Source organism: Hyperolius riggenbachi, chromosome 3 (genome assembly GCF_040937935.1).
Source record: "Hyperolius riggenbachi isolate aHypRig1 chromosome 3, aHypRig1.pri, whole genome shotgun sequence".
NCBI classification, from domain to species: domain Eukaryota; kingdom Metazoa; phylum Chordata; class Amphibia; order Anura; family Hyperoliidae; genus Hyperolius; species Hyperolius riggenbachi.
In genome coordinates, this window is record NC_090648.1 from 321,047,263 (window position 1) to 321,065,145 (window position 17,883).

At 44.1% G+C, this 17,883-nt stretch overlaps 1 protein-coding gene across 6 annotated transcripts in view; it reads left to right on the forward strand.

Annotated features, from left to right (window-relative positions):
* The window catches only part of EEA1 (early endosome antigen 1), a 145,745-nt gene that overhangs the window by 107,794 nt on the left and 20,068 nt on the right, over positions 1–17,883 (forward strand). For all 6 annotated transcript variants that reach the window (XM_068276810.1, XM_068276805.1, XM_068276806.1 and 3 more), the window contains 5 exons: positions 481–620; positions 3,030–3,348; positions 3,492–3,593; positions 9,479–9,664; positions 14,923–15,105. In XM_068276810.1, coding sequence (XP_068132911.1) covers positions 481–620; positions 3,030–3,348; positions 3,492–3,593; positions 9,479–9,664; positions 14,923–15,105 — 930 coding nt within the window. The remainder of the gene's footprint in view (positions 1–480; positions 621–3,029; positions 3,349–3,491; positions 3,594–9,478; positions 9,665–14,922; positions 15,106–17,883) is intronic.

Below are 17,883 nucleotides of genomic sequence, written 5' to 3' on the forward strand. Positions count from 1 at the left end.
GTATTTATCCCCCAAAAATCCCGAGCCAAAATTCCACGATTTTCCAGGTCTTGGATTTTGCTGCCCGTAGGAGGCAGAGCTTTGTGCTGTAGCTCTGCCTTTAATCCATTCAGTCTCCGCCGATCTCCACCTTTCCCCGCTCCTCTCAGTAAAAGAAGACTGAGGGGGGCGGGGAGAGGCGGCGATCAGCGGAAATTGAATAGAGCAGAGGCAAAGCTACAGCACAAAGCTCTGCCTCCTCCAACAAGTGCAGGGAAATTTTTCCCCCAGGGATTTCGGGGGGATAAATACATAGTTTTTCTGGCATAAATAAAAACTTCTGCTATATAGTAATGAGCTTTTACTTGTAATACGCCCTTGAGGTGAAATACTGCGTCACAATGTGTGTGTATAGTGTAATGGGACTGTGAGTGACTATAGATAAGTGATACTACACCAACCGAAGTGTTTGTAACTAGTGGAGTGTTTTTATTTCTTCAGAAACTGGAAGCTGATTTGGCTAGTGTGAAAACCAGCCGGGAGCAAACTGTGCAAGATTTACAGCAACAGAAGCAGCAAAGCTCACAACTGGAGCTCAAAGTCACTGATCTCAGCAAACAGCTAGAGGAGGAGAAGACACTGTAAGTTGTGGTTTCTCTTGTTATACCAACCTGAGCTAGGCAATCCTTTTTAAAAAAGATGGATTGGGGGGCTTTTGCAGTAAAAAGGAAAGATTTATGGTGCAGAAACATACACACGTTATAGACCATACAGGTGGGTATTCATAGTGGGGAAGTGTCCAACCTAGCTACTACAATAATACAGCCAGGAATGGTTAAAGTAGCACTGGGGCCAAGGTAACCTGCACCCAAAGTCCCTCACAACCCCCCCACCTTCCATTAACTCCTTGGTAGCCAGTCCAGTATAGGTAGAGTAGTGCTCCCAGTATAGGTATAGCAATACCCCCAGTATAGCTAGAGAGCAGTGGCCCCAGAATAGGTATAGCAGTGGCCCCAGAATAGGTATAGATGTGTGCCCCTCCCCCAAATACAGGTATAGCAGTGGCCCCAGTATAGGTATGGATGTGCCCCTAGTATAGGTAAAGTGCTGCCCTTAGTATAGGTATCAGACTTAAAGAGAACCTGAGGTGGGGTTCTAAGAATATCTGCACACACAGGCTGGGTCTACCTATACTGCCCAGCCTCTGTTGCTATCTCAATCCCCCCTAAGTTTCCCCTGCGCTCTGCTATGCCCCCATAAATCACAGCCGCGCTGTCGACATGCAGCGGGCTATGTTTACCTCTGTACTGTTACTCTCGCCGCTCCCCCCGCCTCCTTCATAGCTCCGGTCCCTGCCCACGTCCCTTCCCTCCAATCAGTGGGGAGGGAAGGGACGCGGGCGGGGACCAGAGCTATGCAGGAGGTGGGTGAGCGGCGAGAGTGACAGTACAGAGGTAAACACAGCCCGCTGCGACACGCCGCGTGTCGACAGCGCAGCTGTGATTTATGGGGGACAGCAGAGCGCAGGGGAACTTAGGGGGGATTGAGATAGCAACAGAGGCTGGGCAGTATAGGCAGACCCAGCCTCTGTGCAGATATCATTCTTAGAACCCCACCTCGGCTTCTCTATAAGGTGGCCAAACACCATACAATTTTTTAAATATCTGTTCAATTCAAGAATTGCAATCCATTTTTTCTGACTGATTGTAACATTTCAAAAATATGACCAATGTACCACACACATATGTTCAATTTTTCCCCAATTATGAATAAAATGATTGAAAAATCTGAGAAAATTGCTTGGGTGTGTATATTAATAAATCTAACAAACACCATACAATCTTTAGAAAAATTGAAGAAAAATTTCTAGCATTCCGGATCGCAAAAAAAACCCCAGGAAATCCGATCTGATTTTTCAGTCGAATGGGGGAGAAAAGGCTTTTGATTTTTTTTTTTTTTTTTTGGGGAGATCAGATCACATTTATCGAATTGCCATAAAATCTGATCATTTTATTGTATCATGTGTGGCCACCTTTAGTATAGATATCATCCAGAGATGATATCCCATGCTATCATTTCATAGAATGTGAGCAAGTTGGTTCTTTATTCCATGTTTGGTGGCAGTGTCCTCGGGCCTCCATCTTCTGGGGTGAGGTAACAGGTCTGCTATCCCAGATCTTTCATAGTCCTTTTTCCAAACACCCTGGGGTTTTTCTCCTAGGCCATAAGAAAGAATGCACCAAATACCCTGTCCATAGGCTTGTACAGTTTATAGTTTTGGCAGCTAAATCCTATCTAGCTTCCCTATGGACCAAACTGTCCCTTCTCCTTGAAGCTTTGATGCATAGACTTCACAGATTAATGATATACGAGCGCATGTTGGGTACAATGAACGACCGATTGGGACCATTCCAGAAGAAGTGGGACCCCTGGATCCATTATGCTGATATGCGGAGTCTGCAATATTTATTATATTTTACCTAAGCTTGGGAACTACTGTATATTGTATTTAAACAAATGTGTTTGTCACATACCACCAGGTGAAACACGTACCGTATTCCTGATCATTTTTTTTCTCCCAATTTACCCCATTCACCCTGTTGTTAACTGCTGTATATTGTATTTTTTTCCCTTTTTCCTGGATATCCAAAATTGAAAATAGATTATGCATAATGAACATCTTGGCAATATATCAATAAAAACCTTTGAAACCAAAATCCTGCCTGCAGGTCGGAAATAAAAGCATGTCATCGATCGTTCTGTCATTTCAAATAAGAATATAGCAGTTGTACTTAAAAATACACTTTCCCCTTATTGCCTAGAATCCAGGGTCATTTTTGGATGCACACACACATCCAATATTGGCCAATTTTACTACTTTCATATAGTATGTGTGCTGACGGATTTTGAATACTATAAACAGTTTATGTAGGTAAGCTCTAACACTGCATGGAAGTGGTAAAACTGGCCAGTCAAAATTGGACGTGTGTAACCATCCTACAATCATTGCACTATTTGCAGCGTGTAACCAGAATGTTTGTTGTTCACAGAGTATCTAGTACCAAGCAAGAGCTTCAGAAAAAGTCTGACACTCTGCAGCGCTCTAAAGAAACAATATCAAAGCAAGAGAAAGAATTGGCTGCTCTCAAGGAAACAGCTGAAAAAATGAAGCAGGAGCTAGAAAAGGTGACAGCACAAAGGCAGGAGGTGACTTTGAATTTGGAGAAGCTGAAGCAGGAGAAAAATGCTTTACAGAAGGAAATCACAGAAACCAGAGAACAGCTAATCCACGGCACAGAGTCACTGGAAAAATCCAAAGGGCTGCTGGAAAAGGAAAGACAGGCAGGGAAAGAACTCATACAGGTCATGGTAAGCGCTTTCTCCTAATATGTAACCTATTAAACTAAATCTGGATCCTGCTTCAAATAATCTTTTAAATCTGTATTTATTATTATGTAATGTTACCAAATATTATGTGAAATGTGGTTCAGCACACATCATTTCTGTTGCAGGAGAAGTCGCGTAACGAATTGAAGGTTAAGCTGAAATCGCAGGCGGAAGCTGCGGATAAAGAAATCCAGGAGCTTAGGGCTCATCTGGCTGCTAAAGAGGAGGTAATGCTCTAGAATTTGTCTCTGGAGTTTTATTTTAGTGACAGTAGACAAATCTATATGGGATCTATGAGGCCAGTGTTACTGCTTTATTTGTGTCTCATATCCTGGAGAACTGAAAGGTAAGTGTAAGGATACCACATGCACCCGAAGTTCCAAGGAGACACAGAGGATATACACATATGAGTGTATTAACAGGTGCTGGTCACAGACTTTGGTTTAGGTTCAGTAAGTGTATTGTTTAAAGTAGAACTCCAGGCACCGAGTTGAAGCCACATATGTGAGAAGGAAGTATTATATACACCCCTCTGGAGGACCCTCTTTTGGTCTCTGCTCGTCCTCTTGAAAAATTGGGAACATTCTTCTTCCTCAACACTGCTGTGTCCCTACTGAAGATCTTAAAGTGTACCTGAGATGTAAAGTACAAGCATTTATACTTTGCATTCTGTGTTTGCACAGTTACAAGCCTTCCCAAACTGCATAAGCGCAGAAGGCTGCCGGTTATGGGAGCATGACCAAGGATGCAGGCGGCCAGGGCCACACATGTGCAGTAGTCGCCCACTACCGGGGTGGGCAATGGGAATGGAGTGACCCAGGAGGGTGGAAAGGGAATCTACGGCCTACAGGGGGCTGGAGGAAGCCTTTTAGGTTTCCTTTTAAGTCTAAACCACGATGACTGCTGCATCTCCTCCTTGCTGGGTAGGGGAGCTATAGGATGATAATGGAAGACACCTTAATTAACAGTGTACAAACTTGAAGACTCTGTATCTGTCCCCTGAACAAGGATGACAGTGGCAGTGAGGAAGTGTCTGGATCCGAGAAGTAAAGGATTAGGGTCCTGAGGGGTAGTCACTGGACAGGTGAGTATAACCTTTATCTAGAGGTTGATAACATAATACTGATTTTCCCCACAATCCTTCAGGGCAAAGGTGAGACGTAGCTCCTCCCAGGAACAGGAACAGACAGCACTTCCCCTATAAAAAAAGTCACATGGTTAGTCCACCCTCAGTGCTGTTTGTTCCTGCGTCCAGGCAGGTCGGCATCTCCCCTTTGGGTGAAGCCTGTGTGCTGGGCTGCAGGTGGATCTCTCTGGGTGGCTGAGACTGTGGTACTGAGGCAGTCTGGCCATGCGCCCCAGGCTGGAGCTTTCCTGGGGTTTGCCTACCTTTCTCTCCCGCTTCAAGGGAGAGCAAGAGTGGAAGGCGTGGGTTCCCCTTGGCGGCCTTGCGGCGGAGTGAGCAGGACGGAGGTAAGCCGGCGGCCATGTGCAGCGTGGAGCGCATTGCGGCCATTAGGACGCTTGGCCGCGTCCGGATGCGTACTTTCCGGCGGGTATGCCGAAAGTAACAATTTGTAGTGCCGGCTCATTACTCTCTCTGCAGCTTCCGGGCCGCCACTCATCCATTCGCGGCAGGCCAGGTATGTTTCAAGGGGAAGCTGCGCGGGCCTGTAGCACTGTTGCTCAGAGAGAGTTTGTCCTGCGCTGGATGTGTCAGCTGGAAGCATGTCAGACGCTGAGAGGATTGAGAGCAACCAGGCCGCCCAAAAGGTGAGATAATGGTTTCTCTTTCTGGGCTGATTGTGCTATATGTGTGAGCAGAGTTACATGCCTTGTTGTGTTGTTGTTTATGCCAATACTAAGGCTTCTGCTAAATCTGCTGCTGCTGCTGCAGATAAGCACAGGCATCCTCCTAATGATAAAACATGCCCTTTGTGCAATTTTATGTTGCCCTATGCAAAGACTGTCAGTTGTGCATACAGAGGGTTGTAGGGGAGGAGCCGGGTCACTCTGTTCAGGATACATTGAATCCTTTAGAGAGGTGATTAATGCTTCATTGGAATCAATTAAGTCCTCATTATTGAATGCTAATCCATCCACTTCTCAGGTTGCTGTATCTGGAGTATCTGTGACTGAAGTTGATAGTTTCAGACACTAGAGAAATAGAATCTGAATCTGTTTCAAAGTTTAAATTCTGTATTGAGGATGTGGTAGCTGTTTTGTTTATTCATAATCAATTATACAAAGCTGAAGGATCCACTTAATTAAAAGGTGGATGTTTATTTGAAAAGGTCTTGGGAGGCTAGTGCGGCTATGTTTAGGCCGGCTTTTACCTCTACATGTGTGGCCACAACTTTGGAGCTGTGGATTAATCAGCTCAAAGCTAACATACTGGCTGGTGCACCTGTTTTGCAATTGTTTAATTCTATTGCTATTTTCATTTAAACTGCTGCATATTTATCAAATGCTTCTGCTGAAGCAATTAGGTTTACTGCCAGGTCCATTGCTCTGTTTCTATTAGAGCCTTGTGGCTTAAAATATGGGATGGTAATATCTCATCCAAAAACAGGCTGTGTGGTGTCCCTTTTTCAGGTGAATTGTTGTTTGGTCCAGAACTGGATTCAGCTTTGGGGAAAAAACATTGAATAAAAATAAAGTTTTGCTTAAGAAACAGAAGACTGTGGTAGCAATATTTTTCGTAAGCCAAGGAGTGATCAAAAGGATGCCTCGAAGGATCAAAGTAAAGGCAGGAGGTGGACTTTTGACAAGTCCAGGAAAGGGGGCTTTAAGTCTAAAGCTCTAGAGTCCCAGTCAGAATCCCAATGACTCGTGTCAGGCGGTGGGGGGGAAGGCTAAGATACTTTCTCTTAGGTGGGCAAAAGTGTCAAAAAATCCATTTATTCGCCAGACAATAATGTTTGGTTTCCAAATAGTTTGCCCTTCCTCCACCATCGAGATTTGTGATCTCAAAGGCCCTAAGAGATCCCACTCTGGTTCCAGAGATTTTGAGCATATTGCAGAACATGCTAAGACAGAATTATTATTATTATTATTATTGATTTATAAAGCGCCAACATATTCCGTGGAGCTGTACAAGGTAATGGAATTCATCCTGTGCCTGATTCTGCACCTAACAAACCTGAGTCGGTTTATGAAAAATTTTCGGATGGAATCAGTAAGGGAGTTATTGTTTCCAGAGGCCTTTATGGCATCTCTGGATCTAAGAGATGCATATTGGCATATGCCGATTCACCAAAAATCACAAAAATTCTTAAGTTTTGCAGTGAGAATAAATGGGATGGTAGAACACTACCAGTTTGTTTGCCTCCTGTTTGGGATCACTTCTGCCCCAAGAATGTTCACAAAAATTCTGGGAGAAGCATTAATTCCGTTAAGGGAACAATCGATTTTAATCATTCCGTATTTAGACGACTTGCTTATTCTAGGAAGTTCAGCAAAACAGCTGAAAATCCATTTGAATCTGGTATCGGAACATCTCCGATCCCTAGGTTGGATCATCAACCTGGAGAAGTCCTCTCTAATTCCAAGTCAGAGAACTCAGTTTCTTGGCATGCTAGTGGATTCAGTAAAACAGATGATTTTCCTTCCTCCCAAGAAGATTCTGAAGATAAGTTTGGCAGTGAAATCATTACAAGGGGAAGACAAAGTTTCCCTAAGAACGATTTTGTCGGTGTTTGGGTTAATGTCATCCACGATGGTGGCAGTTCCCTGGGCATTAGCGCATATCAGGAAGATACAGAGGTTCCTCCTAGAAAATTGGGACGGTCGTCCACAAACATTAGATTTCAAAGTCAAAATCCCTCAAACTGTGTGTCTCTGCAACGGTGGTTGGAGGAATCCTACCTTATGAAGGGCAGGCCTTGGAAGGGGCCTGTAGACAACGTAATAACTACGGATGCAAGCGCCTGGGGCTGAGGAGCTCATATAGCTCACAGAGCCTTTCAGGGGAAATGGACAAAATCAGTCTCAAAGGTTATCCAATTGAAAGGAATTAACAGTAGTAAGGCTGGCTTTATTTCAGGTGCAATCGATACTGTTGCAGTCCAATGTTCTGATCCAGTCGAACAACGTTACGGCAGTAGCGTTTATCAACAAACAGAGGCACGCGATTCCTGTTGTTGCAGGAGGAAGCGGAGGACATCTTGTCTTGGGCAGAAAAGAATGTGTCATCCTTGAGAGCTGTTCATCTCAAGGGAACACTCAATATACATGCAGACAAACTGAACAGAAGCAGGATTCTGTCATCAGAATGGTCTCTAAACAAGGAGGTGTTTTCGCAGACATCATAAAACGATGGGGAACACCGTCAATCGATCTGTTTGCAACAGAAGACAATACCCAGATTCAGACTTTTTTCTCTCTCAATCCAAGAGATCAAAGCAGGGGGGTGAATGCATTCATTCAAGAGTAGAACTTTCCACTTCTGTATGCATTTCCTCCTCTCAATTTGATTCCCGCAGTCATCAGCAAATGGAGAGGTTGTCAAAATTGGATGATTTTGATAGCACCTTGGTGACCGAGAAGGAGCTGGTTTTCAGCTCTCAGGTTAGCATCAGAAGACCCTTGGAGACTTCCTTGCAGGCCGGATCTACTGCTACAAGGGAACCTGTGGCATCCGCATCCAGGAAAATTGAATCTGTTAGTCTGGATCTTAAATTAGCCTTACTCAAAAAGTTGGGAGTATCTGAGAAGGCAGCCTCTACATTTGTTACTAGCTGTAAGGAAGTTACTAGGAGGATCTATCTGAAATACTGGAAGACTTTCCATCTTTGGTTATCGGGCTCTAAGTTTGATAGCTTGTCAGTCCCAGCAGTCCTGGTTTCTCCAGGACGGTTGGGATAAAAATATTTGTGAGTACGCTTAAGGTACAGATTGCTACCTTATCTGCTTTTTCAGGTATCCCCTTGTCTTCCTCTCCAATACTGAGATTTCGGAAGGCTCTATCTAGGAAACTGCCAGTTTACAAGCCATACGTTTCTCCTTGGGATTTATCGTTAGTATTAGAGGGGCTGTCCAAAGGTCCTTTTGAGCCGCTAGGGGACAGTTCTTTTAAATTTCTTACATTAAAGACGGTATTTTTAGTAGCCATCACTACAGCCAGAAGGGTTAGTGAGCTACAGGCCTTGTCTATGAAAAGTCCTTATTTTCAGGATAGGTTAGTATTACAGACGGATCCAAAGTTTTGTCCAAAAGTTATGTCTAGGTTTCACAGGTCGCAGGATATTATTTTGCCTACCCTCTGTGAATCCAAGTTGTGGAAAAGAGAGGATTTTTCACTCATTAGATGTTAGAAGATGTGTTCTGGAATACTTGAACAGAGCTGCAGATGTCTGGAAGACCGATTCCTTATCTGTTTTATTTCAGGGAAAACTGTAGGTCAGATAGCTTCTAAATCTACTATAGCTAATTGGATTAGGTTAGCTATTATAGAAGCTTTCAGAGTTATGGGAAGTGAGGCTCCTGCTTCATTTAAAGCTCACTTTTCTAGAGCTAGGGCAGCTTCTTGGGCTAATAATGCAGGGGCTTCGCCTGAGCAAATATGTAAAGCAGCAACGTGGTCAAGCTTTTCTACGTTCATCTGTCATTACCGAATTGATGCAGTGTCTGCACACGACCAGGCGGTTGGTAGAAACGTTCTCCAAGCATTGGTCCCACCCTGAGGTTGTATTACTTGTTAATCGTCTCACCTTTGCCCTGAAGGATTGTGGGGAAAAAGCAGAGTTAGTACCTGCTAACGATGTTTTCAACAATCCTTCAGGGCAACGATCCCACCCGGGTGTTAATTGTCTGTGTCTGATAGTTGCACGGTTATGGGTAGTGGAATGTTCACCTGTCGGGTACTTGGCTAAACGCACTGAGGGTGGACTAACCATGTGACTTTTTTTTATAGGGGAAGTGCTGTCTGTTCCTGTTCCTGGGAGGAGCTACGTCTCACCTTTGCCCTGAAGGATTGTTGAAAACATCGTTAGCAGGTACTAACTCTGCTTTTACTTCAGCAGAAATGGCATAGTCCTGGACCACTTAATGTACTAATTTCTGCAAGTTGAAGATGTTTACAGGTTGATTATACAAAACTTTCCATTTCCAGGAATGCACTAAGCTGAAGTCGGAAGTACAAACCTACAATGGCAAGTTGCAATTATCTGTAAAGGAAAAAGAGAAACGTGAACAGGAACTTCATGCAGAGGTGAAGAGAATCAAGGCATCTTCTGAAGAAGACAAAAAGAACCACCAGAAAGAGTTACAAACTGTAACTGCTCAGCTGTCTGAAACAGTGAGTTTAAATTATGGTTGTATAACAGCATGTGTCCTTATGTGTATGGTCTTTATGTACAGCCTTACTCCCTGGATTATTAAACCATGGTCCTTTAAAACAGGGGGGGGGGGGGGTTGTTGGGTGCGCAACCTAGTGGCTTGGGGGGTGGGCTGGGGTGCGGCGGCATAGCTGGCATAGTTGACCCAGTATATGGAGTTTTGTTGCCCCAGTATGGCTAGTATAGTTACCCCAGTATAGCTAGCATAGTGCCCCAGTATAGCTAGTATAGTCCCAGTATAGCTAGCATAGTGCCCCAATATAGCTAGTATAGTGCCCAGTATGGGTAGGTAGTGCCCCAGTATAGCTAGTATAGTGCCCAGTATTGTGCTCCAGAATCAGAATCAGGTTTATTTCGCCAAGTACAACGAGAGTTGTACCCAGAATTGATTTTGGCACAACATGGTCGGTATAGTAGCAGATTGGTGCAATTTAGCATACAGTAGACATACAGTAGATACATACAGTGCATATGCTTACTTACAGTTGGTACATACTGTACATTACATACAGCAAATATACACGGCATAGAATAAAAAGGATAGATAGAAGGAAACTCAAGAGATGGACCCAGGAGAGGACCGAGGGGGTAATCCGCTGCCGTATAAGGCACTCAAAACTCTTGTACAGCGATACTTTGAATCAGATGCCCCCCAGTCCATCCCTGGGGAGAGAAAAGAGAGGAAAAAGAATGAAAATAGAGAAGGTGAGGACAGTGAAAAAGTGAGTCCCCTTTTGCCGGGCAGCCTTTAGATGGATCAGGCGTACATGTAGGCGGCAATAGTTTTTTTTAGTGTTTGTCGTTCCATGGCGGCAGAGCATCAGGGTCGGCGGGACCGTTCAGCGATGTGGCTCCTTCTGTGCAATCTCTGCATGTCTCCCTGCGGTATAGCTAGTATAGTCCCAGTATGGGTAGGTAGTGCCCCAGTATAGCTAGTATAGTGCCCAGTATAGCTAGTATAGTGCCCCAGTATAGCTAGTATAGTGCCCCAGTATAGCTAGTATAGTGGCCAGTATATTGCCCAGTATAGCTAGTATAGTGCCCAGTATGGGTAGGTTGTGCCCAGTATGGCTAGTATAGTGCTCAGTATGGGTAGGTAGTGCCCCAGTATAGGTAGGTGTTGCCCCAGTATAGCTAGTATAGTGCCCAGCATGGGTAGGTAGTGCCCCAGTATAGCTAGTATAGTGCCCAGTATGGGTAGGTAGTGCCCCAGTATAGCTAGTATAGTGCCCAGTATGGCTAAGTAGTGCCCCAGTATAGCTAGTATAGTGCCCAGTATAGGTAGGTGTTGCCCCAGTATAGCTAGTATAGTGCCCAGTATAGCTAGTATAGTGCCCAGCATGGGTAGGTGGTGCCCCAGTATAGGTAGGTGTTACCCCAGTATAGCTAGTATAGTGCCCAGCATGGGTAGGTAGTGCCCCAGTATAGCTAGTATAGTGCCCAGTATAGCGCCCTAGTATGGGTAGGTAGTGCCCCCCCCAAGGCCGCCGCTCATGTTATGCATCGCTGTTACCATGGGAACCGCTGCCCTGCTCCCTTCCCTCCTTACAGCAGCCGCAAGACGCGCTGCTGACTGCTGTAATAGGAGATGCTGCGAAGAGGAGAGCGGCGCCTAGGGGAATCTAATAGAACATGAGGCTGCCAGTTTATAAGGTAACATGAGCGGCGGCCGCGGGGGGGAGAGGGGGGAGATGACAGACCCGCCGCGGCCCAGCTGGAAACTGCCAACGGACCGGCAGTGGGCCGCGGCCTGGTGGTTGGGGACCCCTGCTTTAAAACACTGCCATAGCAAAATTGACCATTATACGTATTAGTAATTTAAGCACTCCTTTACTTTTAATGGCCCTTCTTCTAATCCTTTCTTCCATTTTTGTTAAAGAAAACCTGTAACCAAAAAATACCACTCTGGGGGATACTTACCTAGGAGGGGGAAGCCTCTGGATCCTAATGAGGCTTCCCCCGTCCTCCTCCGTCCCGGCAATCCAGTGCTGCGATCCCCGAACGTGGTAAAGTAAAGATTTACCTACTGCGATCCAGCGCAGGTGCAGTAGCGGCTCTTTGTTCAGGCTTTACTACAGTCGTTTTGTGTCTACTTGGAGGAGGTAAATCCACCACTACCTCCTCTATTTACCAAGAATTTGGTTTTTAAGCTCATTTAGCTTCCTTTTATCCTTTTGGCACCTCTGTTCTCCTGCCAAACCATTAATATTCAACTTAGGTGAAAGCTAAGCAAGTACAGTAATTTTATTTCCAGAACTCTGCCTCATTAATGGCCTTTACCTTCTAATGAAGTGTCAGACATGCACAATATTTCTGGTGATTTGCACCCTCTAACAAGTGTTATGCTGCGTAAAGTCTTAAAGTGGAATGAAACCCAGCATTTCTTCTTTGCTCTAAAAAAATATTTACAGCATATTATATACAACCAGCATTTTTTTTTTACTAGAACAACATTCAAAGGGTTACACACAGGACTTAAAAGTTCAGTGCAGAGAAATCTGGACACATCCGAAGTGGAGATGATGTTATCTTGTGTTTACTTAACCCCCCTGGCGGTATGAAACATTCCACCAGGGGGCAGCGCAGCAGTTTTTTTTTTTTTTTTTTTTTTTTTTAATCATGTAGCGAGCCTAGGGCTCGCTACATGATAGCCGCTGCTCAGCGGCATCCCCCCAGCCCCGCCGATCGCCTCCGGCGATAGGCGATCAGGAAATCCCGTTCAAAGAACGGGATTTCCTGGAGGGCTTCCCCCGTCGCCATGGCGACGGGGCGGGATGACGTACGTCGGGACATCATTGGGACTCCAGATCTACCCCTCGGCGCTGCCTGGCACTGATTGGCCAGGCAGCGCACGGGGTGGGGGGGGGGGGGGGGCGCACGCCGCAACGAATAGCGGCGATCGGGCGCGCGGCGGCGATCGGGGTGCTGGCGCAGCTAGCAAAGTGCTAGCTGCGTCCAGCAAAAACAAAATTATTTAAATCGGCCCAGGAGGGCCTGAGCGGTACCCTCCGGCGGCTTACCCCGTGTCACACACGGGGTTACCGCTAAGGAGGTTAATTGTATCAAGTGAGGACTGTGACACATTCTCTGACTGTGCAGAAGCTCCTGGACACAGACAGGAACTCAAAGCATTTCTGCCTTCAATACACAATGAATAAAACCAGTTATAAATAAAATGCAAAGTCTGCTCTCAAAGCAAAAAACTGTACTTTTGGGAACTTGTTATTTCTAAATGAATAATAATACTTCTGCACAAATGCAAATATGATAACCGTATGGCATATAAAAAGTAGGAAAACATGTTTTTATTGAATATTATGTCAGGGTTTTATACCGCTTTAAAACAAAAAAAAAATATGACCCCACTTAAAGTGTACCTGAAGGGACATGTAACATGATGATATACATGTGCATATAGTTCCAATCCTACTTAGAACTTGCCTATTGTTGTAGGGGCGAAACTACACCTGACCTGACCAAAACTTGTAGGACGGTTCCGTTCCTACAAGGAGGAGAGGCTTGGACATTTTCCCTCCTCTACTGGAGCCCCCTCCTGTGCGTTACTGGCTTTGCCACCCAGACCTACAGATCAGTGTGGCGGCAGTAACAGGGCTTACTTCTTTCTATGTCAGGTCTCTCCAGAACCCCTGCTGCATCCACTAGGTGTCAGTGTCCTCTGCTCTGCATTCCTCTCGGCCTGAATTTCTCTGCACATTGCCTGCGTCAGGCCAAGAAGAAGGCAGAGAGAAAAGAGGACAGTGACCCTTACTGACTGCCGCCACACTTAGTTACGCCAGTGCTTTGTTACCTTCTTATTTTTTACTGTAAGGGTTAATAATTTAGGTGACTGTGTACACTTCTGATGGCAGAATAGTGCAATAAACTTCAGTAGGTCATCATTACTGTCCAGGAGCTTTATTACCATTAAGAACAGCAGTTATGAATGTGAGACAGAGCAGCCTTCAAACCTTGAAGTTAGAATGTGGGACTCAAGGTAAGTATTATTTAAAGGGAACCAGAGATGAACGATTCACACAAAATAAACATATCAGTTGATAGCTTGTAAAGAATAAATGCTCTACCTGATAATTTCGCCACTCCGGTGTGCCTTTTTGAGTGTTTTTTTTATCCATTATTGCTCCAGGAAATATCCAATATGGCCGCCGGCTCATACCTGTTCTGCTTCCGGGTTATAAGTTGTTCTGGATGTGCTGTCTATCCTCTATGAGACTATAGACAAGCAGGGCTGCTGCAGCCTTTCGTCTGTCTGCTTTCAACTATTATTCTGGTATGCTGTGTGGCTGCCTGTAGGAAGTGTCTCTCATAGAAATGAAACTGCATACAGTAGATAATGACAGACTGCACACAGATACACTGTTTCAGAGCTTCTTTCTCGGCAGCAGCAGCCCCTCCCATGTCAACAGCTCTGAGTATGAAATCTGATCCAGGAGGTGGCAGGCTTGGGCTTGAAAAGACTCCACAGAAGAGTGACTCCGCTATAATGATTCCAGGTCAAACCTCGACTGAATAGTCGGTGGATTCTTATCACAGTTGATAACAGATTAGACTGAGAAGAATAAACTAAAAGCAGGGTAGGGGTTTACTGTCATGTTCCCACTGATAACTGTAATAAAATACATGAGGGTGCTTCGTCTCTGGTTCTCTTTAAGATTACAAATATGGATTGTTTACCTTCCCAGATTATTTTTTATTTAGGGTTTACTTTAAATAATGCTTATTATAAGGCTTATTGTTTAAGTTATGGTAATTACAAATTACCGGTCTGCTTATGGTTTTCAGCATTGTGCTTAATTGATTTGTGTGTTGTATCTGTGAGGTTGCTTAACCTCTTGAGGACCGTAGGCAAATGTATTTTAAGTAAGCCTTCAAATCTTGCTTTATTGTACTATAGATGATTTTTTTAATGTTATCTGATAATTTTGGGGTGCTTTCTTCCTGACGTCCAGAAATATACTGCTAGGTTGAACAGCTGAGCCTCCTAGACTGAAATGCTATACAGTACATGAAGTGCTGCTTGTGGGGCAGAGGATAATGTCTAAGTAATTCAATGAAAAAAAATGCTCATCAGATTGCTTCAGAACGACTTGAAATATTATGCTTTGTGTTTTAGGTTCAAAATTGGTTCTTTTCATCAGTATACCTGTTGGTCTGTTAGTATTTGTGTCTAAAATATCTGATGTTGGTTAATCCATTTCAGACACAGCTGGAGGGAAAACTACAGCAGCAGATTACATCTCTAACTGCAGATCTGACCTCCGAGAAGGGCAAGCTGTCAGAGTTACAGAAAACCTATGAAGGTCTCCAACAACAACTCGCAAGCCTTCAGTCAGATATGTATGGAAAGGAGTCAGAAGTTTCAGCACTGCAGCAGGATATAAAAGTAAGTCTGACTGCCAGATCAATGCTTCCTCATATTTGCTGGTGGCAGTAAAATAATTGCACAGTTTGTTTTACTGTCTTTCTCTCCCTTAACCTATCGATCTCTGAATTCGACTTTTAAGGTGGCCATAACTCTATCGACTTGGCCGATAGACCATTCGATTTCATAATTACTATATTTTTCGGCATATAAGATGCACTTAGTTTGAGAGGGCAAATACCATGGAAAAAAATATATACTAAACCTGGCGTGTCCATAGTTCAGGAGCGATTTCTAGTTTAGATGTTCTCCCTCAATTATTGTTTCCTTCTGTGTCACCTTCTGTCTCTAGTGTGGCATTCTCTATCCTCCATGTATCCCCGTGTGTAAGTATGAGACGCGGCAGTGCAGCTCACCTCACCAACAGCTCCAGCACAGTTTCTCTAGTGTCAGCTTGTGTTGAATGTGTCATCAGCTGAGGCCGACACTAGGGGAGCCGTGCAGGAGAGGAGAGGTCTGTGAGGTGAGCCGCACTGCTGCTTCTCATACCTACACACAGAGGGTAGAGGAGGATACACTGGGACAATGCAGGGAGTCCCCAACGTCACGGCTGGTCGGGGGTTAGTATCGGTGAGCGATCGTAAGTCGGGTACTCCCTGTATTAGGCATACATATAAGGCAGGGACTTTTTCTCCCCATTTTCATACACGTCACCCTCGTATACGCCGGCATAATGTGGGGCGTGTGTATGCAGATTGCTGACGGAGCCCGGAGCCAGAGGCTGACAACACAGGTAAAGTATAGTGGGGGGAGGGCTGCACATTTGACATTGGGGGGGACAGCATCAGGCTAGCAAGGTGGCATATTTGGAGACACAAGGTCGATTTGATCGTGAATCGGCCTGTGGTGTTGACAGATCTCTCTCTGGTCGAATCTGATTAAAGAGAGATTTGTCTCTTGGTTGAATCTGCCCATCATTGCTAGATGTATGGCTACCTTTACTAGCCACAACAATTGTTTGTGGTTGTGTTGGTCAACATCCTGCCTGTGCCGCATAAAAGTGAAAGGACATTTGTGTCAATCAAGCTACATGTGCTATTCTGTGGAGGGGGGAGGAGAGACTTGGGGCTCCTCGCAGCTCCTGAAGGCAAAGTATACAGCTAAAAAATTCTATTAACCACTTCACCACTGAGGGGGTTTACCCCCTGACCACCAGAGCAATTTTCACCTTTCAGCGCTCCTTCCATTCATTCGTCTAACTTTATCATTACTTATCACAATTAAACGATCTATATCTTGTTTTTTCCACCACCAATTAGGCTTTCTTTAGGTGGGACATTATGCCAAGAATTATTTTATTCTAAATGTGTTTTAATGGGAAAATAGGAAAAATGTGGGAAAAAAAATAATTATTTTTCAGTTTTCGGCCATTATAGTTTTTAAATAATGCATGCTACTGTAAATAAAACCCATGAAATGTATTTGCCCTTTTGTCCCGATAATAAAACCGTTTAAATTATGTCCCTATCACAATGTTTGGCGCCAATATTTTATTTGGAAATAAAGGTGCATTTTTTTCAGTTTTGCGTCCATCCCTAATTACAAGCCCATAGTTTATAAAGTAACAGTGTTATACCCTCTTGACATAAATATTTAAAAAGTTCAGTCCCTAAGGTAACTATTTATGTATTTTTTTTTATTGTACATTTTTTAAAAAAAAATTTCATTACAAAAAAAAAAAAAAAAATTGGGAGTGTGGGAGGTAATGAGTTAATTTTTTGTGTAAAATTAATTTATTTGTATGTGAAAAATGTGTAGGGTGTAGTTTTACTATTTGACCACAAGATGGCCACAGTAACTTTTTGTTTTATTGCGACCTCCAAGCGTCCTTCCGGAAGCTTGGAGGAAGTATTTGGAGGCTTGGTAAGTTTGTATCTTTTCACAATGATCGCGCTGCCCATCGGAGAGCAGCGGATCATTGTGGGGCTTAGATCAACGAACGGGAATGGATTTTTACGGGAATGGGTGTTTACGAGCGGGAGCGCGGAAAGTACGGATTTCTCCGTCCCTGGGGGTTAAAGGATGGAAAAAGAGACGGAGAAATCCGTACGGGCGGGAGTAAAGTGGTTAAGGCTGACTGCTTAGTGCAGAAAGAGAGGGATGCCTGAATAGTCATCAATGTGCAGAAATAAGGGGGCATCCATGTAAAGTTGTTAAAGTGTACCTGAGGCAAACCTTGGGTACAAAAAGACATACCTAGGACTGTGGTTGGGACTATGCTAAGGGTGTTGCATTGTAATATCCCAGAATTCTGGGGCTCTCTGAGGGGCAGATAGTCACATGGTTTCTTAGCTAGACATGACAGAACCATGTGTTGGAATTATATAAATGTGCTCAGTAATAGTAACTGCTAAAGATAGTTGGAAAGTAGACGTTATAAGCATTACATGTTACATGACTGTTCACATGACTGCAAAGTGCAGTTCTCTTTAGCCCTGCCTCCCCCCATTACCCTTATTAGATCATTATTGTAGCAGAAAATGAATCCTGACCTCATTGCATCTTCACAGCCAAGATAGCTATGAGAAAAACAGTGCAACTTATATTTACAGGATTATTATTATTATTACTATTGTCCTTTTTATATGGTACTAATATTTTCCTCAGAGCGTCACTTACATTATGTCATTAACAGTCTGTCAGCACAGCCTACAATCTAATGCCCAGCAAATGTTGACTCGGTTAGGTTAAAAAAAACTATTATTTTGCTTTAAGCTTATAACTTGTAATAAGAACTGC